The sequence below is a fragment of the Ambystoma mexicanum genome, chromosome 1p (assembly GCF_040938575.1).
Source record: "Ambystoma mexicanum isolate Mex_15411 chromosome 1p, UKY_AmexF1_1, whole genome shotgun sequence".
Classification (NCBI taxonomy): Eukaryota; Metazoa; Chordata; class Amphibia; order Caudata; family Ambystomatidae; genus Ambystoma; species Ambystoma mexicanum.
Window position 1 is genome coordinate 434,168,467 of NC_090921.1, and position 25,460 is coordinate 434,193,926.

Genomic DNA, 25,460 nt, shown 5'->3' on the forward strand with positions numbered 1-25,460 from the left:
GCTGACATCTTTTAACAGTAGCGCAGTACTGTGAGTTCCGGTTTGTGCATTGGTCTGTGCATACATTGGGATTAGTCCTTGGTCGTATGCTGTTGAAAAAAGCCACGTTTTTAGAGATTTGAGAAATTAGAGAATTGCCATGCCCTGAGGTGGAAACTCCTATTTCTTAATAATGTTTTAATTATCACTTTACAATTGTCGGAGAGCGAGGGTACATAAATCCTTACAAGATTTCTAGCTACCCTTGCTGCTCCAGCTGGCACATCCTCCTATTTCCCATAGATCGTGAAGATCACATGATAATCTCTCATTGAGCGTGGCAGCTTTTGCAAGCTACTCTCACATTATTCGGCATGAAATGTAACACCCGCTTGGGTATGGCCGGGGAATCAAATTAACACTCTGTAATTATTTTCTGACAAATGGAACCTTGCTGCTAAATTTACAATCACACCTACATATCAGTATTAGATATAGGGCCAGCAGGCAGACATGTCTTTCTGCGTGCACACAGATATTCTCTGTCGCCTCATTTCCTAGCATAGCTCCTCAAGCTGTGTCCCTGGCCTCATGCAAGGATTCTACTGCCAAGACATCCCCAGAACAAAATTAATTAGGCCTTAATACCCGATCCGGCACGCCAATCTGGTAACTCGGGGTGCTGAGAGCATTGTATTTTGAATGAATGAACGTGATGCTTTGCGGCATCCCATTCATTCATTCAAAATACTGTAGCAAGATGGCCGGCACAGCGTTGGAAGATGGGGATCCTTGCGGAAGCCCTTCTTCTATTTCCATGGCAGCCACAATGTTCAGCGAGCGGAAGCAGATGCGCAGGTGGTGGCATCTGGCGCCACCACAATAAGGTAAGTGGGGCAGGGGGAAAAGGGAAGGGAGGGTGGGGGAAGATGGCGTGTGGGGGTAGCTTCCATCAGGCAGCTTGGAACACCGCTTACATTGGAAGATTCAGCCCGCGTTCCTAGCAACCTGTTTTTATTGTTGCCTCAAAGGTGGCACTTTCGAGGTTCACAAATGTGTATGATCTCCTTTCTAATATCTCAAACCTCTGCCTGGAATCCCTGTGTGTTATTTTGCATTGAAAGGGTAGGTGAGCTGGAGCTCCTTGAGTTTCGTTGGAAGGCCGAACTATCGAAGCCCTGCACTGACAAGTCCTGCTGTGGTCTAGAGAGCCTTCTTTGTGCAGTGTAATGTTGGGTGTTTGTAAAGGGAAAAGGCGCTCTTGAGTCCTTGAGATACTGCCATAACCTTTAATCTGCAAAGAAGTGCACTGATCCTGCGCAAGCACATGGAGGTATCCCGCCTTTGGCAGATACCACACTACCAAAACTATAAGCACCGAGCTTGGCTAGTCAATAATGGCATGCTTGGACTTCTACAGCATCGCCTACAATGATCGCAACGACAGCATTCATTGGTATACTGCTGCATGCACTATAATACCAGACTAACAACATGAAAAAGACCAGCACTAAAAAAAAAGGTCTTCTTGTCAATCCATGTCCTCACTGTGGAGCTCAGGATATATTGAAATCCCTCTGCACCTGCCACAAAGTCTGCTTTCCAGGAAAGCTGCAGACGGTGTCCCCACGCTAGGAACTACTGAGGGACCTCACACTTTATCTGGCGGATTAACATGGTGTTCCATGTTAATCCGCCAAATTAAGTTTACACAAGGGAATCACTGGGGCTGACCCCTTGGAAATATTAAACTCACTCACTCAATCCTTGAGAGCACAACACAACCAGCCACGCGTCCCAAGATTGACTTGAGCACGGATCCAGGAAAGCTGCAGAAGCTAGCCCTGCAGCATGAACTAAGGGGGATTGGGGGACCTGACATGGCGTAACACCATGCCAATCTGCCAAGCACAGTTCATACAAGCGAAACTCTGGGGCAGGCCGCTCAGGAATGTTAAAACCACACACTACAATCCGGAGAGCACAAACGAACCAGCCACTCTTCAGGAAACTCCTTAAAAACGTTCTGTTCAGTTAAGACTTCACTGTGAATTAGAATCGTGGGCTGCGTGTCAGAATTCACCTGGTTTCTGCCTAGACTGAGGCATGTGGCGAAGACTGTATTTATTTCATGATAGTTATTCAAGTGCAGTCTTCAAGTGCCAAATCCACTGCCATGTTTTCTGGATATCCACACACGATGCATTAGTTTACACTGAATCCAAATGTGAGTTACAGTAGGCGGGGGATAGGAGTGGGTTACCCCTGGCATCACTGATATCCACTGGCTCTGAGATGCAGGGCTCGAAGATGGTATATAGGGGAACCATAGTGCCCCTGCCGCCCTAGCCCGTCCCTAGACTTGATTGAGTGTATTTGTATTTATTTTATTTGTATTGCACACCTGGCCCGAGGGCATCTGGGCGCATTTCTTCAAAGTGCATGGTTACAGAAGACAACAAGTGCAAATAGTGCAGGGTGGCGAGTGCTGCCCTGTGTGCATACAATACAATCTAGATATAGAAACGGGTTACACGAGAATGCGAAAAATAAGTAGAAAGTAGCTGTGCATACAAAGCACAAATTTACAATAGGATATAGGTGTTGTACAGTAACTTTATGCAGTAATACATGTTCGACGCAAGTGGGAGCATGGTCCTGTGCAAATAGCCAGATTTTAGCCTTAAATTTGAAAGAGTGGTAAAACGGTTCAGCTCTAAGTGAGTTAGAAAGTGTATTCCATAATTTGGCAGCGAGGACTGGGAAGCTAGACCCGCCAGCTTTTTGAAGCTTAAATCTGGGCTTGGATAAGGTGTGGGCTTGGGCTGATCTCAATGGGCGGGATGAGGAATGGGGGATGGAACGGTTGGCTAGGTATGCAGGGGCCAGGTTGGACTGACACTAGTGAGTGCAAGGGTTTTGAGGGATATTCTGTGAGCAACAGGGAGCCAGTGTAAACTGCGCCTGGTGCCGGAGATGTGAAGTTTCCTGGGAATGTTAAGAGCAGCTCTAAGAGCATTGTTCTGCGTTACCTGCAGTTTGTCAATGTTCCTTTGGCTAGTCCGTAGATAAAGGGCATTACAATAGTCAATTTTGGCCATAATGAGTGTTCTGGCCAAGCTAATGCAGTTGGCCGCTGTGAGGAAAGGTCTGCATGCAGTGATGAGTTTGCATGTATAGGCTGATGCCGAGACGACAGCGCTTGGTTTGTCTCATTAGGGATAAGGTTGAATCAAGATAGACACCTAACGTTTTTGTATCGTTGGATACCTTGATAGTATTTCCGTCAATGACAAATGATTTGAAGGCGGGATCCAATTTATTGAGTCTGTAGTGGGAGCCTAAGATAAGTAACTCAGTTTTTTCGTCATTTAAACAGAGTCCATGATGCTCCATCCAGGCCTGGATAACGAAGTAGACATCATTGAGGGCTTTTGAGTCGGTTGCGTAGTCACCAGTGATAGAGATGAGTATCTGGGTGTCATTGTCGTTATTGGTATAGGTGACACCCATACAGTCAAGAATATCAAAGAGTGGCTTCGTGTGATTCCCTACACTCTTGAGAACACTGCTATCACCTAAGAAGCTCATAAGAAAATACTACAAATTATTTGAGGGACCAGGTGCTCCTATACCTGAATCAAGTCCTACACATGTATCTGCCACTATTACTCCCTAAAAATAGGCAAATACTCCCAGAAAATAAAAATAGGGAGTCAAAATACTCTCATCAAAAAATAGGAAGCAGACACGCAGGAACTTGTGCCCCTATTTTCACTCAAAAAGCACCATAGATATGTTTGACCAGTTGTGCATGTGGTACCGCAGGAAGAAACTGCTATTGTTACTGCCCGCTCGGAAGAAGTACACGTTTATCTTTTATTGTGCAATGAAATAATTATTAGAAAAACATTTCTGCTTTCCAGTTAAAACTGTTTTACTCGCTTTACATTTTTACTCCCCCAAAAATCATTTTACTACCAACTTTAAAAATGTGGCGTAAAATACTCACACTTCAAAACCTTATCTGGATCACTGCCTGCATCTATGGGAGTACGTGAGTGGCGTAGTAATGGCTATGATATTATGCTATTACAGCGACTGAATATTGCACACCCAATCTAGGGGAATTTCCCTGGGTCCCACTCACCTCAAACTGCAGGGAAAGACAAGGGTGAGATCAAAAGAGGACAAAAACTGCGTTAAGGAGACCCTGAACTGCAACAGGCTAACTAAATTCAAAATGCTCGACAGATGAATTATCATCTCAGCGAGAAGAGCCACAGGTCCAGAGTAACCAGCATCGCTGATCAGTTGGGGGAGAGGGGATGTAGTTTCTCCAGCGCTTACCTAATCATCATGCCGATCCCTACCACACATGCATCTGACACCAATCTCACACTCACAATGCCCATTTCTGTCCCTGCATGAGTACATATAACCACAGAGTGCCACAGCCATAAAGATGGTGGTTAGAAGTTGGGGTGCATAGCAGTTGGAGAGATGGATAGTACAGAGTAGTCCGTGGCATAAGGGCAAAGAGGAGAGGGAGCAAGAGAGAAGAGGATACAGGGAAGCTGAAAAGGGGAGCAAGAGAGAAGAGGTGGTGGGGAGGAAATGGAGGGAGATGCAGGAAGAGATGAGGTCGAGAGGAGGAAAGGGAGAGGAGAGTAGGAGGTGAAGAGGAGGAGCCAGGAGAGTAAATGATGGAAAAGAGAAGGAGAGTGACTAAAGAGGATGGAGAGGAGAAGGAGGGATAGAGGAAAGGAGGAGAATACATGCTGTACGATTAATGTAAATTGAGCCCAGAGGACAAAGAGGAGCCGAAGGAAGAGCCTCTTTAAAATGACAGAGGGGAGGACGAGGTTATAACAGCCAGTAGAAAGTACAAGACAGCGAGGAATAAGTGGCAGGAGGGAAAAACATAGCAAAAACTCTTAGATAAAGATCCGGGGACAGTACCAAGCCTAAAATAGCCCTAGAGGAAGCAATCCTAGGAAGGATGGAAAACCTGGTCGAGCCTTCACAACCTGGATGGAAAGAATATTCCTTAAGTGGTGGAGGAGGGGCCCGCGTAAAGGCCTGAACCCGTTCCAGAAAGCATCAGTCCATCAATAGAGAGAAGCTTGTTTTACAGTTGGGAGAGGAAATCCAATAATTCCATAGAGTCCAAGCAACCAGGCAGCTGAACACTTACCTAACACCCAACGCCCATTGGAAACCCAGAAGATACTAGATGGACATTCACAGAGCCTGGGAGCGCCTTCACACCCTGGATGGAAAGAATATTTCTCAAGTGGTGGCGAGGGGTCAGAATAATTGTCTGGAACAACTGGAATGTATCAGCCTAGGCTATCATTAGAGAGATGCCAAACCTCCCAACGCCCAACCTCCATTGGAAGACCAAGGGAATCCAGTTGGACCAATGCAAGACAAAGGGCACATTAAAGGCCAAGGAAGAAGTGGACGACACTATAAATCTCAGACTCTCAACGAATGTGTTGCCTGTTGAGGAGACCATCCTGGTGTAGTAAAGGTTTTATGGGCACTGTCCTAAAGAGATCCAGAGCGATAATTAGGATAACTCTAATGCCATCATGTGGACTCAGTCAAAAGCTAGTGTGTAATTTATCTCTACAGGGTATAAGCAAATGTAAACTGTGTATGGTTTCAAGTAGTCTGTGGATCCCATGACTATTGTATTGTAGCAGTAATTTATATAGTGCCTTTTCCCATTTGTATGGCCTCAGAACGCTTTGTGGTAGGAACAACCTTGGGAATCGAACCAGTTGTTATACAGAAAGCCTGGTGTGATTGTGGCACTCAACGACCAGATTTGGAGGCCCCTTCTGTACATCCATGCTTTATATAATGAAGAGTACTAAAGTGATCACAAGGCACCATTTTTAGCGCTTTTATATAGCAATTCAATTAATAAAATATGGTAATAAACTGCCACTGAGTCGGGTAATAATAAAACCTGTTGGACCACGCAAGTCACTATTGGCTTCCTCTTAGCAAATCAGGATATTCGAATACAGTCATTAACTAATTTCCAGCAGTCCAATTTCCCAGCAAGTTATCCCACAAAAAGACACTCAAACCTAATGTAACACAACAAAGTGAAAGCTAAAACTTGAAACTTAGCGTTCACCTTAACCTTGCACCTAAAGCAAGATGATATTAAAACTGTTCCAGTGCAACTTTACAATTAAAATGCTTACCTTATAAAGGCAGCCTATGATATGATATGGCATTCATAACGCGCCTATACACAAGTGTTTCAAGTCGCGGCAAGGGGAGGGGAACAGAGGGAAGACAGACAACTATCTTACTAGGCCAGGTGACATTGAGATCATGCAAGTGCAGGGCAGGGGGAAACGGAAATTCCAGGGGGGAAGGAGAGCGGGCCAGTGCAGCACATAGGATCATCACTAATAATAAATAGAATAAATAAAACAATAGGTAAAAGCTGAGGCCAGCTTGTGGCAAGTGCAGACATCAAGTGTCAAGGGCTGGTGGGGTCTGTAGGTATAAAGAAACAGCCCCCAGTGCAGCGGTTGCCCTGGCGGCAGTAGAGATGTGCAGCTGGTGGGGGAGTTGACCTCGGCCTGAGATCAGAGGGTAGCCAGATGACCAGTGCAGTTTCAGTCAGGAGTTCAGCAGGGGAGAGGAGGAGAGAAAGCAGAAGCAAAGATGAAGGTCTTGAGGTGCTTCCGGAACCAGAGATGGTTCTCCTCAAGTTTCAGGGAGGCAGGGAGGCTGTTCTAGAGCGAGGGCATAGCCGAAGAAAGAGATCTACCACCAACTCGTTGTTTAGAGAAGCGACTGACCGAGAGGGAGTTGGGAAGATTAAGGTGGGAGATGGCCTGGTTTTCCAGGAGTTTGCCCAGCAAAGGAGTGATTGAGATTGGGCAGTAGTTAGCAGGGCAGGAGGGGTCGGCTGAGTGTTTCTTAAGAAGAGGGTGCACAAGGGATTGCTTCAAGGGGGAAGGGAAGACTCCAGTGGCAAAGGAGAGGTTGCAGAAGTCGGCCAAAGCAGGAGCCATGTGGTCCTTGATGGTTTTAGAGGAACAGGGATGAACCTGTTTTGATGATCAGACTTGTCTAGAAACCTTGTCTGGGAGGAACTTTATACTTAAGAAGAGAGCCTAGTTATTTAAATAGTACAAAATGAAAACACATTTAATTTACTAACACGTTTTGTTTACTGTACCCATTATTAGTTTTACTTCACTACTTCAACCCTAAAACTTTTATTGCTGCTAGCACTATGTACTAATAGCCTTATCGAGTTTGTGAGGGTGCATTATCGTTGGGATAGTGACCGTTTCCTACATTAATGACCCGCTCTACTCAGGAGTGTTGCTAGGTCTGGAAAAGATCCAGGGCTATGCTAATGTGGGCATTGTCGGGACTCGGGGCTAGCTAGTCTTTTAGTTGTCACCCCTGAGCTTCTATCCGTGACTACAACCAAAAGACCCGGGACTATAGCCCCTCAAGACCTCCCCTAGCAACTCTTCTGCCTTTCCTTATAAGCTACCCTATTTCTGTAACAAAAAAGGCATTTCTGTTTGTGTTTTTCATTCATACACACTCATTAATGACACATACATTGTATATTCCTGCAAAGATAGCGCAAGCACCTCGGGCACCGTGCATCTTTGGAATCTTGTATGCAGTGAAATGCTGAGGTGGGCATTAGGCTCGGTTCCAAGAAGCATTGCATTTCACTGTGAATACAAGAAGGTGGCTGGAGGTTGTGGGTGGGGACAACCAGCTTGACACTTTCTGAGGAATCGGATATACAAACATCTGCTAGTAACCAAAGCACAGTGCTTCATGCTTGCTATTCGTGAAGCTAAAATGCCTTCACACCATTGTCACTGATCTAGGTCATACAGGTGGTGGTGCATGTATGCAGTTGTGAGTGGTACCAGTGGCTCTGCCTTTAAACGTTAGTCTGCATGTGGTTTAGCTGGAATTGTGTAGAAGATTTTGACTTTGGGGGGGGGGGGCGGGGAGGAACTGTGTCGAGGAGATAATGCTGATCAGGGTATAGACAGGCTCGGACTGGCCTACAGGGCAATAGTGCAATAGTGCAATGCTGGAACCCAAACACAAAATGCTAGTGTGGGCCAGTTTTTTGGGTAAAATGTGCCACTTTTTTGGCCCAGGTGGGCCAGTGTGACTAGTTACTTCACCATGTGACTAATAGTTTTGACCAGTGTTACTGAATAAATATTCTTTGAAATGCAAACTAGATGCTTTAACAAACACTACATATGACATGGCAAAACACATCCATTTCCTGTTCCCTTTTTTGCTCAGGATAGTTTAGAGGTTTGTGAGTACCCTACCCAACGCTGTACTGGATGCCTTGGGTTTAATGACGAGTTTCTGTGTTCCAACCTCTCTCGGCACCAAACAAAAGTCTCTGAGGCAGCAAAAGTCTTAGGATGCAACAGAACATTCTCTGGGGTGTGTACCCCTTATTACTAGGGATCTCTTCCTGGCAATATCTTCCCGCGTCTCAGTGTCTCACAGTCCTTGGGTGGGGGAGTTTGAATGTCGTGACATCCTCACCACACCCCCTGGCTCCCTGGCTTGTTGAATAAAATCCTTTGCTTCTGACCCTCATCTTCTGGTAGACCCCTGTGTCTGGGTCCTGGGACCCTGCATGCGCCTGCACACGAATCCCTGGGCAGGCGTGGCAGCTATGTGGCAAGGAGTATAGGGCTCCCAGGAATCCACCAAGAGGCTGGGCCACACGACCTTCTCCTTGTCTTAAGGTCCTAGCTCCAGTACTCAACAGTCCTCCTAGTCTACCACAACACATTGCAATGGTCTTGTGCTTAAGGGGAGCTTTCCTGCACATTTCACTACCCTTGCTTTCTTCTTTCCACCTCCTAAATGCTCCTATGCCCGCTTGCCCCTCCCCTTAACCGTCTGTCACATCCCCAGTGGCTTAGGGTGCGATTTCTTCGGTCTGCTTCTTCTTGGTTTTTCTCTTTCAACTCCTATCTTTTTTCATCTCATGCTCTTTATTTTCAGGCTTCCCTGCACCTACTCGACGCTCCTCTTTGCTCCCATATCTTCCACTCCAGGGTCACCCTTTTTTAGATTTAAAGTTTGCCTCCGGCTCCTCCACAACCGCAGTCTTCTTATCCTTCGATGTGCCTTCTGCGCCATCCACATCCACTTAGCTGTCCTCCTCTCCTCCCAAGATATTACCTCCAACCACCACTTTTTGTATCACCTCCACTCTTCCTTTAATATCACCTCCAGCCACCATCTTAACACTCTTCTTTACATCTCCTATAGTGATTTTCTATTTCTCCTCACCATTCTTTCCACCATACTCTTATTTACTGACCTCCTTCCTGCTGCCTCTTTATTCCTCTTAATTCATCAGAACCTCCAATCTCCTCTCCTGCTCTCTAGCACCTCTTTCCAGCCCCTCCCGTCGGCTACAACTTCTTCTCCTCTCTCCTGAAGCACTCATCACACCTCCTTCTCGACCGTCAATCTCCCACTTCGCAGCTCCAAAACTCTCTCTCGTTGCTTAGCTTTGAGGTAGCTCTTATGTACGCCCTGAGATGCGTGCCTATGCCCTGATGGCTGAACAGGTAATGTGGTGTTCTGGGCACACTCTGGTTTATACTGGGAGGAATTGCTTAAATAGGGAAACCCCACCATGGCTTCCTTTCTGGAAAGTTCTTCACACTAGAGAAGCTTCAGCAGCTCCTCTCGCTCTGTGCCTGTTGCTGTAAGCTTTCCCCTAATTGGGGCTTGATGTGGCTGGTTCTTGGTAGATCCCAGGGGTTAAACTTTCCTCTTGAAGGGTAGGAAGGTTCAAGAACCACTTCTCCCACCTATGCCTTTTCGGGAATCCCCCTGATTCCAATGAGAGGAGGGACTGGAGGGGCATCTCTCCCCATTATGTCGGCAGCAATGCAGGTGGTATACGCTCTTCCCCTTCCAGGTCTGTCCTCAGTTTATAAAATAAAGAGGGTTCTCTGAGAATATACTGTGGCTGCATGATTGAGGGCCACGCCTCCTTCTGCAGCTCTGGGTGTTAAATGGAAGGAGTATAGGTTCCACTTGAATGTTCTCTTTGGGTTGTGGAAAGCACTCATGTGGGGGCACCCCGATGTTCCTCACCAACTTCCTGCCTTAAATGCTCTAACTGCGCTTCCTCAGTCGGGTCTGGTTTTTCTTTTAGGAGATTAGAGGCGTTATTGAAGATGTAGTTTTCTTCTCTTAACAGAGATAATTAGGTTAAGAAACCCTGGGCCTGTACTATATTCTCTGATATTCTCTGATATCCCTCTTGGCCTCTCGGGCACTTGACCAGGGACCCTCCAAAGTACCCCTTAACCCGAATGCACAGCTAACGCCCCTTGACCCTGCTCTGGTTTTCACTCACAGAGGGGAGCCCTGTGATATATAGGGTCCCGGAATAGACTAGGTTGATTTGCCTGGGGAAATCCGGTCCTTCCCCCTGTTTTAACTGGATACGAAAATCTAAACCTGAATCTTGGTTAGTTTTAAACTCCCGAGAAAACTCCAAATGAAAATCCAAATAACCTCCCAGTAACCTGGACAGAGCAAATGGATAACACAGTTACTGCTAATCCTCGGTCGTGTACCCCCACCGACAAGGGGAGGATAGTTCAGGGGCAACCAGACAGATCCCCGGGTCCGTGCTTAGAAACCTCTGAGTATTATGCGCATTATAAATAGCTAATTACAATGTTACTGACTCTCTTGGAACGTTTTTTAGGTCATGGCATTTAACCTACATGCAGGTCACATCAGAGCTGATTCTGCAAAAAGGTGGTGTGATGGTGCCCGACAGGATTTAGCCAAAAGGTGGGTGTGGGGGGGGGTTTGCGGATGGGAGTTTGGCCCTGAAAATACCCAATCTGGCCCCCTTCCTATGCCCGAGAAATGTTCCTACTGTGGCCTGCCCAGAGTATCCTGACCTTAGTCTATGGAGGAAGAATAAAGAAAAAAGGGTAACATTGATGGATAGGGATTAGCAGGATTGGAAAAGGGAAGTGCACAACTAACATATTAGAACAATGCACTTATATAAATGTTTGTGTGTGGGGGGTGTGTGTGTGTGTGCGTTTGTGTGTGTGTGTCTGTAATGCTAGACAGTGGCTCAAACGGACGCTGATCATGCGGGAGGATAAGAAGTTGTGTGGTAACGATCAATTTTCCGGTGATGGCGGGTTCTTGGAAAGACGTGCTAGAGTTGGGGGAAGCACGCTCGTGTGATGTGCTCTGGAACCCCTTGAAGTATGGATGCACGAACTGTAAGCTAGCGGCTTTTAGGAGCCCCTTGCAATCTGGGATTTCCCGGCCCCCTGTCGGAAGCGACAGAGGGAAGGAGTGTGTAAAGAATGGGAATACGGGGCTCTGCAGTGGCGGAGAGGGAACGGAGCCAAACTGGAATGGCCTCTGCACGAGGGCGAATTCACCAGTGTCAGTTCTGTGGGATTGCTAGCCAAGGACACACTAAGGGAACTGGCAAGAAAGCGGTGGCCCGGAGGAGTCAGGAATTGACATTCGCCCCTGCTGATGATAGGAGTATGCTACACCTGGAGCTTCCTTTAAGACGGTGACTTTATTTAGCTTGGCTCACATGTGTCAGCCAGGTCTTGATAGCATCTGTATTTGGCGGATCTGCTGCAGCAAGCATTAGAGGATTCCTTGGCTTAGTGGCCGAGAAAGGTCAATCGGTAAGCAAACAAAAGGCCTGTCGGGCTGCCCAGATGAGGAAAGGCGGAGGGGCCTGTGTGTCAATACAGTGAGTTCTCAGCCCGTTAGTGCATCTGTAAATGAGTCGTCGGGTTGTCGCCATCACTAGGCCTCCCAGCTTTTCAGGGGTGCCAGCCTACCTTAAAGCTGAGCGGGCGGGAACAAAGTGGGTCACCAGATATTTTATTATTAGAAAGATGAGTAAATCCCCTTCAATCCAATGGGATTATAGGAGCTCCGAATAATGCAAAACGATTCGAGCACTACTCTTTTGAATTAAAAGTACATACTGTATCTGGCCAACATGTAGCTCTTCACATCCAATGGGAATATTCAAAGCAATGCTCACAAGGGCCACCAAGACAAAAAAACATTTACTGCAAACGATACAATCGTAAATTGCAAAGTTCCTTTTCACAATGTGTCCAAAATGGGACACAGCCCAAATAAGATTGGCACGCTTTGTAGGAACCGAGAAACCAAAGATAATACACGTCATAATGTTGTGTACGTACGGTGCCAGTGCTTCAAGTCTTGTGTATCTTAATCATGCTCACTATTGATTATGAATGACAACACAATTATGGCTCCCACAGTAGTTCGGGCATCCTATGGTAGACACTGGGAAAATGCATTTCTCGTGAAGAACTCTGATCATGGAGGTGCCCATTTCACAATGGGTTCCTTTTTATAGCAGAATCAGGCCCAACTTGCAAACTGGAAAGAATCCTGAACCTTTCTCACAGTGGTGCTTTACTGTAGGGACTCGATGCATGGCTGGTTACCATGTCAGAAATTGCCAATGTTTTGGCCAGTTTTGAATTATAATTTTTTTTGTGTTGATTTTTAGGGTCAATGGTCAGGGTTTCTGTGATGGCCTGCCAAAACGTAGACAGCAATAGTGAAAGAGAATTTGGGAGCCTTTCTACTGCGGTGAATAACTATAGGGGCCCAGGCATACTCAGAGATGTCCCGCCCCACCCCACTCCTTACGTTGCATGGTGACCCACTGGGACCTGTTGTTCATTGCCCTTCTTGTCTTGTGAGATGGTGTCGTTAGAGTCAGACCTTTGAACGCACGCACTGTGGTGGCATCCAATGAGCAACACTGTGACATTTCTGTTCTCTATTTCTACAGGACACAGCCGGCCAGGAGCGGTACCGGACCATCACTACTGCATACTACAGAGGAGCCATGGGCTTTATCCTGATGTACGATATCACCAACGAAGAATCTTTCAATGCTGTACAAGACTGGTAAGGGACTTAAGAGTCCTTATGTTATATTTCAGTTGTTATGGGGGTTGCTGAGGATTTTGTTTACATGGAGTTTAATGGTGAAACAGGGAACCATGGAGGCCATTTTATCTGCATTTTGGGTTGCCAATGACAAGTGCCCAACTTTCTGCTTGTGAGACACAGGAGTGCAAAAGATCCCCTTTCAGGAAATCAAGAGGTATTTAAATAGTACTTAAGCCTCTCACTTGACGCACAAGATCCTTCACGTATTACGGGGTCAACATTGCTGAGTGTGTGAGTGCTGGCCTATTAAAGAAGGCATAGCATGGCTCCTGGGGACTGGGTTTAGATTACCAGTCACATTACATACTATTTCTGGAACAATCAATAGCTAAGGCCGACCCTTAAACCTCTAGAGCGAGGCCTGAAGATCTACTGCTAAGGGAAAAGCCTGCGGCAAACAAGGGTGCGGTGTTCGCACCGCAGCTGGAGGATTTCCTTGCTCTCCATTATTGGCCACGCCCCTGCCTTTAAATTGCCTACTCTAACCCCGGAGCGGCAAAAGCACGCGGCAAGCAAGGGCGCGGTGTTGGCACTGCAGGTGTTCACGCCAAGGGTGGATGCGACTTTCCTTGCCACCCCAGGCCGTAAAAACAGTACAACGGAACCTCAAGAGCAACAGTAAGAGCCTGTAGTGATTTATCTGGTGGTTTCCTTTTTTTTTTTTATTGATATAGCTGATTAATCAACTTTTCAATTTATATAAAATTGTTAAAATACACATAAAATTGAAGAAAAATAAAATAAAATCATGATTAGATTTTCTATCATTCAAAACCATTACATAATAACATAATTCATAATTCAGCACACACAGAGGCAACTGGCAAGGTCTTTGGGCTGAAGTGGAGGTGGAGGGGGAGGTGTCACTGCCTGCAAATTGGTTGTGAGGTTGAGGCGCATTTTATCCCACCACAAGTAACATTGCCAGAGTGCAAGGAGGCTAGAACTTGTCAGCGTTGCCGCAGATATCCACTGTCACCCCGTCCAGTCGCTGAAGTACTGCGTGTGTTAGCGGTGAGCGGGCGGGCGTGCGAAGCAGCCTCAGTCTCAGGGAGCAAAGGGGGGGAGTCAGACTCTGGGCGCCCTTCGAGCCACCCGGGTGTTCTTCGCTCCTGAGATTTCAGGATGGATCCTTGGTCTGTGACGCTCCTGGAACTCTGGATATTTGGAGACTTTGGAGAGTACATTATATTTCCTTTTTTCACGTCAACAGATTTTAAGGACCTCTCCTTGGGACTATGTTTTCGGACTCAGAGTTACCATTTTGCAATCGTCCCCACTAAGAGAACTATTAATATTTTGTTACAATTGTTTTTTGCATAGAATCTGTGTTTGTCTATCGTCCTTGCTTAGTGTCCGCATAGTTTGCACAGCTATTCCCCTGTACAGTTCTGCATAGTTCTGCACAGCAGCACGGCTGTATAGCCAGCTTCTGACTGTGTAATATCTTGGAAAAAAACATTTAAAAAATGCTACAACCAATTAACGAGGTTAACCTTCTGATTTCTGAGATTATGGGTTTTTGTGTGACATGAGGATTGGCGGATACGAGTATCGGAGGCACCCAACGAGGTTCCTAAAACTGCAAACTCGAACTGTGAGGTTCTTGCCTGAGAATGCAGACTTGATAGATTTTTGTGAACCAGACACAACCCCGAAATCAAAACCTTTAGGTAAGGCAAGGCAGTCTGTGGCGAAGGAGAATTTGTTAGCCCCCTTTGAAGTCTCACAATTGCCAAGGCAAGAAGGGGGTACAAATTATTCTTTCACTGTCAAAAATAATAACTTCTATAACCACAAAAGTGATGGGTGGAAGGTTTTGCATGAATCTGAGCCACTGGCAGTGTTCTGGGCAACCTACCACACCCCTGTGGTTGCGCCATTGCAAAAGGTGTCCAGCCATAGGCAAATCAGTCAGGTACTGCCACCAATGGTAGCAATCCAACCCGAACTGCTAGGCCAGGCCCTCTCTGCACAGAAACAGAAGCAACCCCTGACATGTTTTGGCCTTGGTGGGCCTCCTCAGTGCGGTGCAGCTTGGTTCCCTATGGCACAGCGAGCAAGGGACCCACGTCTGTGCATACCTTCTCTCACATAGTGAGACAAACTATAACCACAAAAGAGATGGATGGAAGATTTTGAATTAATCTGAGCCGCTGCCAGTGCTCTGGGCAACCTTCCACAAAACCGTTTTTTAGCCTGTCTGTGCCATTGCAAAAGGAGTCCAGCCATATACAAATCAGTCAGAAACTGCTACCAATGGTGGTTTCCCAGCCCGAACTGTTAGGCCAGGCCCCCTCTGGACTGCGCGGAAACACAAGCAACCCCAGACATGTTTCGGCCTTGTTGGTCCTCCTCAGTGAGGTGCAGCTTGGATCCCTATGGCACAGCAAGCAAGGGACCCATGCCTGGGCATACCCTCTTCTGTGCCCTTGCACGATGCGAATGCACTGTGCCGGAAGATCATCTGTCTGTTCGTCCTTGTCTTCACCCTTAAATGCACTTGGTTAAAACCGCAGAATCGCCATTCAGGCCTATTTGCTGTGTCTCAACTATTAAATGTATTATATGCACTTACTCTGCCTGTGCAGACTATTATTGTCTCAGAAATACAAGGACTCTGAGCGACTGTTGTTTTTCCCAATGTTCCCACCCTCCTTGAGCTCTTTGAAACACTTGCCTGTGTATAGGCGCTTTATAAATAAACATTACCATAAAATACCATACCATACCATACTTCTCTCACATAGTGAGACAAACTATCACCACAAAATAATAACTTTGCCACAGGAGCAGGTTGGGGGTATTGAAATCTCCAACCAGATTATTGGGCCAATTGAGACCGGTTCCAAATCAAGATTGCTCCCCTGCTTAACTAGCCAACACCCGGGATGAGAGCACTAACGATCATCTAGGAAAGAGTCGAAAGGAGCCTTGGGGAAACCGTCAGAGTGTTTCCGCAATTCTTTTGCAAATCTCTTTGAGCCCCTCTCTTGTTCAGCCACTCTGCCTGTGAAATCTCCCCCACCGGCAAGCATTTTCGGGAAAAACAAAGGAGTAAGGGGGGGTTTTAGTATGTAAGCAAGAGGACAAGGGGAAAGAAAGGATCCCCCTAAAGGGGAAACTGAAGATGGTCCTCTCAGGTGGGCACCTATCCTGGGTCATAAGCTGTGCGCAGTGGGTACCCAGACTGAGTCCCTCCATGCGAAGTAAATTTGTAACGTGATGACAATTAAAGTAAATTAAATGCAGTAATTAAGGAGATCTCAGCTGGTTTGGGCCAAAAAGAACAATGAAGGAGCCCATTGTGCCTCAGAATATTCATACTGGTGATCTGGAAGACGTCGACTGACTGGGTGAAAGCGAATCACTGTCGTAAGGAAGAGGGTGGGGGATTTAGTATATTGTCATGGAATATAGCTGGCCTAAATAGATTGATGGTTGACACAACTTGGTGCTCCTTTGTGAGAGCATTTAATGTAATAGCGCTTCAAGGGTTTCAAACGTTTTTTGTACCTGCTTCAAAACATTTGAAGGGCAGGCCCTGTGGCGGGTTGTTAGTTTGGCTGGATGTAAATATAGGATGGAGGGTAGTGGCGTGTGCAACAGGGAAGGTAAAGGAGAAGGCAATTTGTAAAAATGAGTTGTTTGATGAGGATTGCCGCTCAGTCTAAAGGAAGATAGTTGCCTGCATGGAGTCCAAGACGGGAGGTGGAGAGTTCATACATAGAACCTACGCCAGGCTCGCTGCGAATATAAAGAGTTAGTATTGCAGGAAAAAAAAGAATATGTGCTCGATAAATGGAGGTCCTTGGATGACGCCTTACAAGCCAAAGATTACGTGTTATTTTGGCAACGGGTTACAGATAAGGAATTGAAAGGTGACCAAACACTTGATTGTTATATTCATGCAGAGGACTGGCGGCAGCACTTTTCAAATCTGTATGGTGACCTGGACTCTGCAGACCAGTATCCCCCCCCCCCCCATTTTATTGTAGGCATTCCCCAAATTCTTGACGAACTATGCATCACCATAGGTGAGGTTGAACGTGCCATAAACCATCAGAAACGCTGCAAAGTGACGGGGCCAGACCTGATCCCAGCCGATTTGTTTAAGGATGGGGTGGGTATCTGGGCACCGGTCCTGTACAAGGTTTTTAACGCCATCATTAGGCAGGGAATAATTCCAGATTCAAGGCGTAAGGCTGTGATAATTCCTCTGTACCAGAAGGATGGGAGGAAGCTTCCAGCTAATTACCACCCAATAGCCTTACTGGAGGGTGCCAGAACACTCTTTGGGAAGGTCATTCTTACACACCTCCAAGATTGGACAGATAACAATAATGTAATCAGTGACTTACAGGCTAGCTTCAGAAGGAACAAGGGCACTATTGATCAGTGTTTTATGTTGTATATGCTAATTCAGATATATACAGTTGTAAAAAGAATGAAATTGTATGCCACATTCCTTAACCTAAGGACTGCCTTTGACTCAGTCTCCAGAGTAAGACTGTGGGGTATGCTATGGTTTACGGGTTGAAAACACAACAGCCTTTGTGGTTAATAAGGGGGTAAGGCAAGGCTGGGACCTGGCACGCCTTTTATTCAATTTATATATACAAGAAGTAATAGATGCACTGTTAAAGGGGTGCCAAGACTGCCCCAAAATGGCATCAAATAAATATCCTGCCCTATTCTATGCAGATGACTCAGTGCTAGTGGCCACAACCCCACAACGATTGGAGAAATCCTTGCTGATCTTCTTGTCTAAACGTAAGGAGCTAAAACTGCAATTGAAAATAAGTACTGGTGTTTAAACTGCAGTTTACAAAATATACGCCTTTGATATGATATATGATATGGCATTCATAACGCGCCTATCCACAAGTGTTTCAAGGCGGGACGAGTCAAGGGTGGGGGAACGGAGGGAAGACGAAGACAACGTTCTTACTAGGCCAGGTGACATTGAGATCACGCAAGTGCAGGGCATGGGGGAAAGGGAAAGTACAGGGGGAAGGCGATGGGGCAGTGCAATACATAGGATCAACAGTAAATAAATACTAAATAAATAAATAAAACAATCAGTAAAAAGTGCGGCCAGCTTGTGGTAAGGGCAGGGGTAAGTGCAGACATCAAGTGTCAAGAGATGGAGGGGACTATAAAGATACAGAAAACGGCCCCCAAGTGCAGGGGTTGCCCGGGAGGCAGTGTAGGTGTGCAGCTGGCAGGGGAGGGGACCTGGGCACGAGATCACAGGGTAGCCAAGTGACCAGTGCAGTTTCAGTCAGGAGTTCAGCAGGGGAGAGGATGAGAGAAAGCAGAATCAAAGAGGAAGGTCTTGAGGTGCTTGCGGACCGTAGATGGTTCTCCTCAAGTTGCAGGGAGACGGGGAGGCTGTTCCAGAGGGAGGCCCCAGCCAAAGAGGGAGATCTACCACCAACTTGTTGCTTGGAGAAGCGACTGACCCTGAGGGAGTTGGAGGCGGATGAGCGAAGAGCTCGAGAAGGAAGATATTTAGGAAGAGAGAGTTGAAGGTATTGAGGTCCCAGGCCCCAGAAGGCTTTGTGGACAATGCAGAGGGTTTTGAACTTAATCCTCGCAGCCACTGGGAGCCAGTGCAGATTTCAGTCCTGGAAAGATAAGATCCCTGGGCTTGAGGCAAAGGACAAGTCTTGCAGTCCTGTTCTGCATGAGTTGCAGAGGGCGGAGAGTAGAAGCAGGCAGATTTAGAAAGATGCTGTTGCAGTAGTCCAGCCTAGAGAGCACCACAGCTCTGGAGACAGTGAGCCTCTGGGGGAAGGAGAGGAAAGGAAGAATACGTCTGAGGAGGTGCAGCTGGTAGTGTGACTTCTTAGCGACGTCAGAGTTGTGAGGAGAGAAGGAGAGAGTGGAGTTGAAGATGACCCTGAGGTTTTTAGCCTCACAGGTGGGCGAAGAAAGAGGGCCAAGAGAGGCCGGCCAGAGAGCGACAGGAAAGGAGGGAGTAGGTGTGCCGATGAGGAGAATCTCAGTCTTACTGGCATTAAGGCAGAGATCATTGGCGGCACACCACTACTTGATAGCGGACAGACAGTCAGAGATGAGAGAAGAAGAGGTGGCAGAAGGGAGCCTGAAAAGGAGCTGGGTGTCATCCGCATAGCACTGAAAGTTGGGGCAGATCCCAACCAATACCTGGCACTTCTTGCCCACTGCATTGCTGAACAGCCAGGGAGAGAGGTTAGACCCCTGGGGAACACCACAGGTAGAGGAGAGGAAGGACCCAAGTTGGACCTGGGAGGGTTGATCGGAGAGGAAAGGGTCAGCCAAGCCAGGGCCTGATCGTTGATACCCAGGTTATCACGGAGACAGTTGAGCAGGATGGCATGGTTGACCGTGTCAAAGGCAGAAGAGAGATCAAGTAAGATGAGGACACAGGGGGGCATTGGAGTCGAGGTTGGAGAGCAGGCCTTCACGGATGTTCAGGAGAGCAGTTTCCATGCTTGTGGCAGCTCTGTAACCAGACTGATGGTCATGGAGATAACTAACTGATTCGATGTAAAGATTAAGCTGGGAGATGGCCAGCTTTCCCAGGAGTTTTCCCAGGAAAGGAGTGATGAAGATTGGGCAGTAGTTAGCAGGGCAGGAGGGGTTGGCCGAAGGTTTTTTGAGAAGAGGGTGCACAAGGGAGTGCTTCAGAGGGGAAGGGAAGACTCCAGTGGCGAAGGAGTGGTTGCAGTAGTCAGCCAAGGCAGGAGCCAGGGTGTCAATGTGTTCCTTGATGGTTTTTAGAGGAATAGGGGAGAACTGTTTTGATAAGACGTTCATAGATCAGACTTGTCTAGTAACCTTGTGTGGGGAGAAAAGGGGAAAGGCAGAGATAGGAGGAGAGGTGGCCAAAGAAGGGCCAGAGGAAGAACAGGGAGCAGAGGGAGGAGGAGGAGGAGAGGAAGAGAGAGAGGACAGGATGTCCTGAGTTTTATTGATGAAATGAGAAGCCAGTGCCATGCAGAGGGCCTGAGAGGTGACAGGAGAGGTAGAAAATGCATCAGGATTGGCCAGCTCCTTGCAGAGTTTAAAGAGTTTAGCCGAGTTGTTGGGTGCCGCAGAAATGCGGGCTTGGATGAGGGCCGCCTTCTTTGTCCGGACAGAGTCGGTATTGCCTTTGGAGCAGGTGGCTGGCCAGTTTGTCAGAGGATGTACAGGAAGCACGCCATTTCCTCTCAGCCACCCTGCACTTGCGTTTAAGGGTGACGAGATCTGAGTCGTACCAGGAGTTTACTTGGCTTTGGGCTTCAAGCGAAACAGGGGCAATAACATTGAGAGTATCAGATATAGCAAAGTGGAGCATGGAGAGGGTTGTGTCAGGGTGTGAGTCAGCCAAAGGGGGAGGAGATGTTGAGAAAGTGGCAGTGAAAGCCCCAACTGACACACGCTTCATGGGTCGGATAACCGAGAAGGTATGTGGCTGTGCTGGAGTTGGTTTGGGCTGAAGGATGAATTGAGTGAGCTGGGAGGATAGGAGAAATTGATCACTCCAGGAGAGAGGAGTGGTGAGAGGGATCGAAAGGGGAAGGTCTGTAGAGATCAGAAAATCCAGAGTGTCCTCTGCAGAGTGAGTTGGGCCAGAGGGGAGGATGGAGAGAGAGAGTTACAGAGGTCACAAAAAAGTCCAGAGGAGAAACAGGAAGCATCCAGGTAGATGTTAGTCTCCAAGAAGGAGGAGTTGAGTGGTCGAGACCAGGAGGGAAGAGGGGATGTCCGCCCACTCGGAGAGGAAGCAGGAGATCTGACCAGGTGGCCAATTGATGGTAGCCACAGTAAGGGAATGGCTAGGAGAGAGAGAGAGCCTGCAGACGAGGCATTCAAGAGGAGTAGGCCTGCATAGGGATTACTGAGGCAGGAATCCACTCAGGGAAGATCAGGGCTGCACCCACTCTGGAACGATTGGACCTGGGCATGGAGAGGATCTTGTAACCATCAGGGAGGAGAGTGTCAAAGCTTTTGACAGAGCTGGCCGTGAACCATGTCTCTGTGAGACCGAGAACATCAAGGTCAAGTTCTTCAAGGAGCCAGCAGATGTCAGAGGAGTGTTTGACAGCTGAGCAAGAGTTTTGAGTGACAATATGGAGAAGGTTGCCATCCTTGAAAGACTTCCGGGGCGAGGGTACAAATCAGAGGTATGCCCTGCAGAGGTGTAGAAGAAGCCCGAGGGAGGGCAGAAGAGGAAGGAGAAGAGGGCAAGGTAACCAAGGAGGAGATGGCAGGGGGAGGCAAGGAAGCCAAGGAGGGACGAGAAGGGACAGCAGGAGAAGAAAGGAAATTGGTGAGGCACAGGAAGCATATAGCAAAGAGGAAAAGGTGGGCCTGAGGGCCTTGGACCAAGATGGTACCATTCAGGTAAATATTAATGATGACCTAAGAGGAGTGGAAGGGGGACAGGAGGGCCTCCCAACGGGCGCCACCATTAATGGGAGAAGAAGAGAAAGGAGAGAGCACAGAGACCATATGAAGAGTACATAGGTCTGGCGAGGGAACGACGAAGAGGATGTCAGTGAGGGTTTGCCTGGAGGAATCACTGGTATAGGTGTCGGCGATAGGGAGGCCTGGGTTAGAGACCAGGATGTCCTTTTTAAACTTCCTCCTACCAGATTTAGTGAGGAGAGCAGGATAGTTGATAGATAGAGAAGCAGTTAGACAAGATATGAGAGACAGAGAGCACCGTAGAGTAGGTAGGGAGAGGAGAGAAGAGAAGAGGAAGGGGGGTCGGTGCGGGGGCAACACTAGGGAAGGACACAGGGAGGGGCGCAGCAGACGAGACAGAGACAAGACAATAGTAGACAATTGAACAAAAACAACAAGGGCTCAGACAATAGTAGTAATCACCGGAGACAACACACCTATGTCTGAGAGTCCCCTATAGTGGGAGAAAGGCCTAGGGTGCTATTCACGGCAATAATCATAGCCGGGTTCCAACGTGGCACAGGCTAATCATCACAGTATTATTCTAGTCTAAGTAAGGTTGCTATGTGGCAGGGTTTTTAGGGTAGAGCAATGCATTGGTGCTTAAGCTGGATGGAGAACAGCTTGACCAACTCAAACACTTTGATTATCCTGGGGTGATATTTCAAGAGACGGAAGGTTGGGTTGAGCAGGTGGGACGCTCCGTCAGTATGTTGGAGAAATTTAGTATGTCAATTAGGACTTTCCATGTTAGACATGGAGGAGCTGCAATTTCCCCCGTCTTGAAATTATATGGAAAGCAGGCCTTACCAGCAGCCCTGTGTGGGGCTGAGTTATGGGGACATGCTAGTGTTACTAAACATATTACAAGTGAGCATACATTTTAAAAATAGTTGGTGCTACTACCAAAGAGCACTCTCTCCTCCTTGGTGCTTTAAGAACTTAACGATATTCCTGTGGCTGCCCAGATTAAGATAAGACCTGTTCTTTTTTGGCTAAAGCTGTGGAAACGGGAAGGGCTGGGAAAAAAAACAGGGTTGCACTGAGTCACCTTCTGTCGTTAGATGGTGGGAAATCATTAGCCTGGCTTCGTCACATTAAAAAATCTCTCTATGACATGGGGGAAGCCAATTTGTGGGTTAACCCTGTTAAGAATTAAATATGAAGTAGCCAAAGGAGCCAGTGATCAATTGGTGCTTGATGCCATGAAATTAAAATTGGGACCGGTATATTTTGAGTTTAGCCAGCCCAGCCCTAAACTCTATTTGGATAAAATTTCTCCATCATATGAAAGGTCTCTATGCTTACGAGTAAGACTCTATCAGTGGCCGCCTTCACACAATCGTGGAATAACGCAAATGTAGTTCAGTGTCCGATGAGTGGGCTGGCAAGAGAGACTGTTATATTTATGCTGATATGCAGTAAATCGAAGTCCCTGAGGCGCACGTATCTGAGACCACCATTGAGGGCGGCTGGGATTAGGGATACGGAAGCAGCAATGGTGTTTTTGAGGCAGAGTGCAGATCCATGTGGTGTTCGTGACTACCCTCTATATCGCTAGGTCTTGGCTGCTAAGGAAGAAGTCACTGAATCCTAGTTCTAACTAAGCCTTATAGGCTCAGTAACTGTCCTATTGAGGCTGCGAGCAGGCCTCTCCTATTTGTTATTAATGTATTTTGTTTGTATCTCGGAATTCAATTTTGTCGTTACACCATGTTGGTAAATATAAGTTTTACTGTGAAGGCGCAATGCCAAATTAAGGTTTTTTGACTGACTGGCTATGGGGCTTTGCCTTGAGCCGCTGAGGCTCTCTTAGCTTTCCTGCTCTCCTACATGCTCTACTCTTCAAGCAGGCTTTCTTTTCCTCTGCAGTTCCCCCAGTGGCTTCACTACACCATGTATCTCAGAGACATGAGTTGTTATGGCCGATTTCTTGTTGCCCCAAACTCTCCTGGATTGTAAGGTGCTGTTTCTCAAAATGTCCATTGACTTGACATCGTTTTGCTTTAATAAGCCAAAGGTAGACGGTGCTGGAACCCCTCTATTTCCATGTTCAACGTTACAAAACCTGTCATGATTTAAGTTATAATGAATTAAACCGTGTATCCCACAAGAGCCTTCAGCAGCCCATAAAGGTGTTTGAGAAGCCCCACCCCAGAACATGTCATCAGAAATATAATTATCTGGGGAAAGGGAGAGTCCTTCATTGATTTTCCCTTGAGTGCCTACAGCAGTCTATCCCATTTTGGGATTTAGGGACCACTGGCAAAAGTGGAGATGCACCCCCACGCTCCCTGCAGTACCAGCAACAATTGTAATAGAAAGATGGTCTAGAACATACTAGCTTGACATAGGAACATCATTTTCTAAGAACTGGAAATACCCGTCAGTAATCAATAGCAACATATTCAATGTCATAGGTTTGGAAGGCATCTATTCCCTGGTCCAGGCCTCTGAGTTGGCCGATAATTAAGTTGGGATTTTTATCTAAAGTGACATTAATGAAGGAGAAGGTGATGGAGTCCTCCTCCATGTTTTCTAGATATATGTTGCCGTAGGTACAAAGCTTTTGGCTGTCACCTCTGCTCCACACACCTGTTCGCCATTTTGACAAAACTGGCCAGATCACGAGGAGGGGGGTGAGAGGTAAACTGTGAGAGTTCAAGCCAGTCCAGTGACTTTGAAAGCCAGTAGGGAAGTGGCATTAAAAAGATTTCTAAACAGCCCCGGTGGCTTTTGAAATACTTTTTTATGATTGGGATGTGCCGACATTCACGAGGATTGCACACAGGCAAGGGTGGTTCTGGGAGACTCCAAGGGCTGACGTAGAGTCAGTCCCCAGGTTTCTAGAAAGGCTGGGTCATTCTGAAAGGTGGTCAGTAGGGCTGGGTCCGAATCAGCATGTTAGGTTAGTGTCCTTCCCGGTGTGTTGCCTGATGTTTCTGCCATGTTGTCCTCTTGGCTGCGCTGAAGGATTTTCATGCTTCTAGCTGGTGAACACTTTCCACCATGTTGTGGCAGTGCATCCTCTTGCTTGCTTCATAGCAAGGCCCACATATCCTATTTTTGGTGTGTGGAAATTTCCACACAGATTATATGTAATCTACCTAGAGAGCATGTGTGCCGTCATTTCTCTTTTTGAGCTTTCAGGTAGTGTAGACTCTGCTATGCCACGCTCTCCAGATCAAGCATTTTATCCGTGCAGTGAGCCATGGCCATGCACCCCCATCTGACTGGTGCCTTAGTCGATTTTTAGATACGGGTCCCCTTCAAAACTGGTACTAGGGTAAGGGAAAGCGCAGGTCTGCCTCTATCGGTGAGACTGGGCCAAGGGGGCAAACTGATGGCATCCAGAGAGGATATGAGTGCAACAACGTAAACTGACCTCTCAAAAGTTTGGAATCATGTCCAGAAGTAACAAGTTCACTTCTAGAGGCTGGCATTATCCACAGGTGTAAACATGTCCCCTCCCGAGCTGATACTCATGCGGGGGAGTAAGGAAGCCCAATAAATGGAGTAATCAGGCACCCTCTAGAGCTAGTACTAAGACATCAGAGGCACTATGTCTAGAGCAGCCTAGAGCCAGGACTCATGAAATGTAGTACAACGGTTCCAATCTAGAACTGCGAACCAGGCAAGTGTTTAGCAAGAGGTCCTCCAGAGCTCGGACTAAGTCAAGGGACTTACAGGTCCCCTTTCCGGTTAAATCTTGGAAAAGGGTGTAACACATACTCCTTTTCTTGTTCACCTCGGTGGGCTGTATGTGTTGCGGGCTGTTTGCTGTGAAGTTTTTGTATGTTGTGGGTGTGGGGTCCTTTATTTGGCCCTGCAATGTGCAGGTTTGCTGACCGTCCACGAGTCTGTTGTTTCTAGATCATCATTGTATTTTCTATGTTTGGTTTTCTTTGTTCTTGCTCTGTCTTTTCTGTTTGAGGTTGTATTTATTCATAATTTCTCTTATTGTACCAACT

At 47.1% G+C, this 25,460-nt stretch overlaps 1 protein-coding gene across 2 annotated transcripts in view; it reads left to right on the forward strand.

The window, feature by feature from the left end:
- The window catches only part of RAB3A (RAB3A, member RAS oncogene family), a 284,673-nt gene that overhangs the window by 159,926 nt on the left and 99,287 nt on the right, over positions 1 to 25,460 (forward strand). For both annotated transcript variants that reach the window (XM_069649256.1, XM_069649257.1), the window contains one exon: positions 12,887 to 13,005. In XM_069649256.1, coding sequence (XP_069505357.1) covers positions 12,887 to 13,005 — 119 coding nt within the window. The remainder of the gene's footprint in view (positions 1 to 12,886; positions 13,006 to 25,460) is intronic.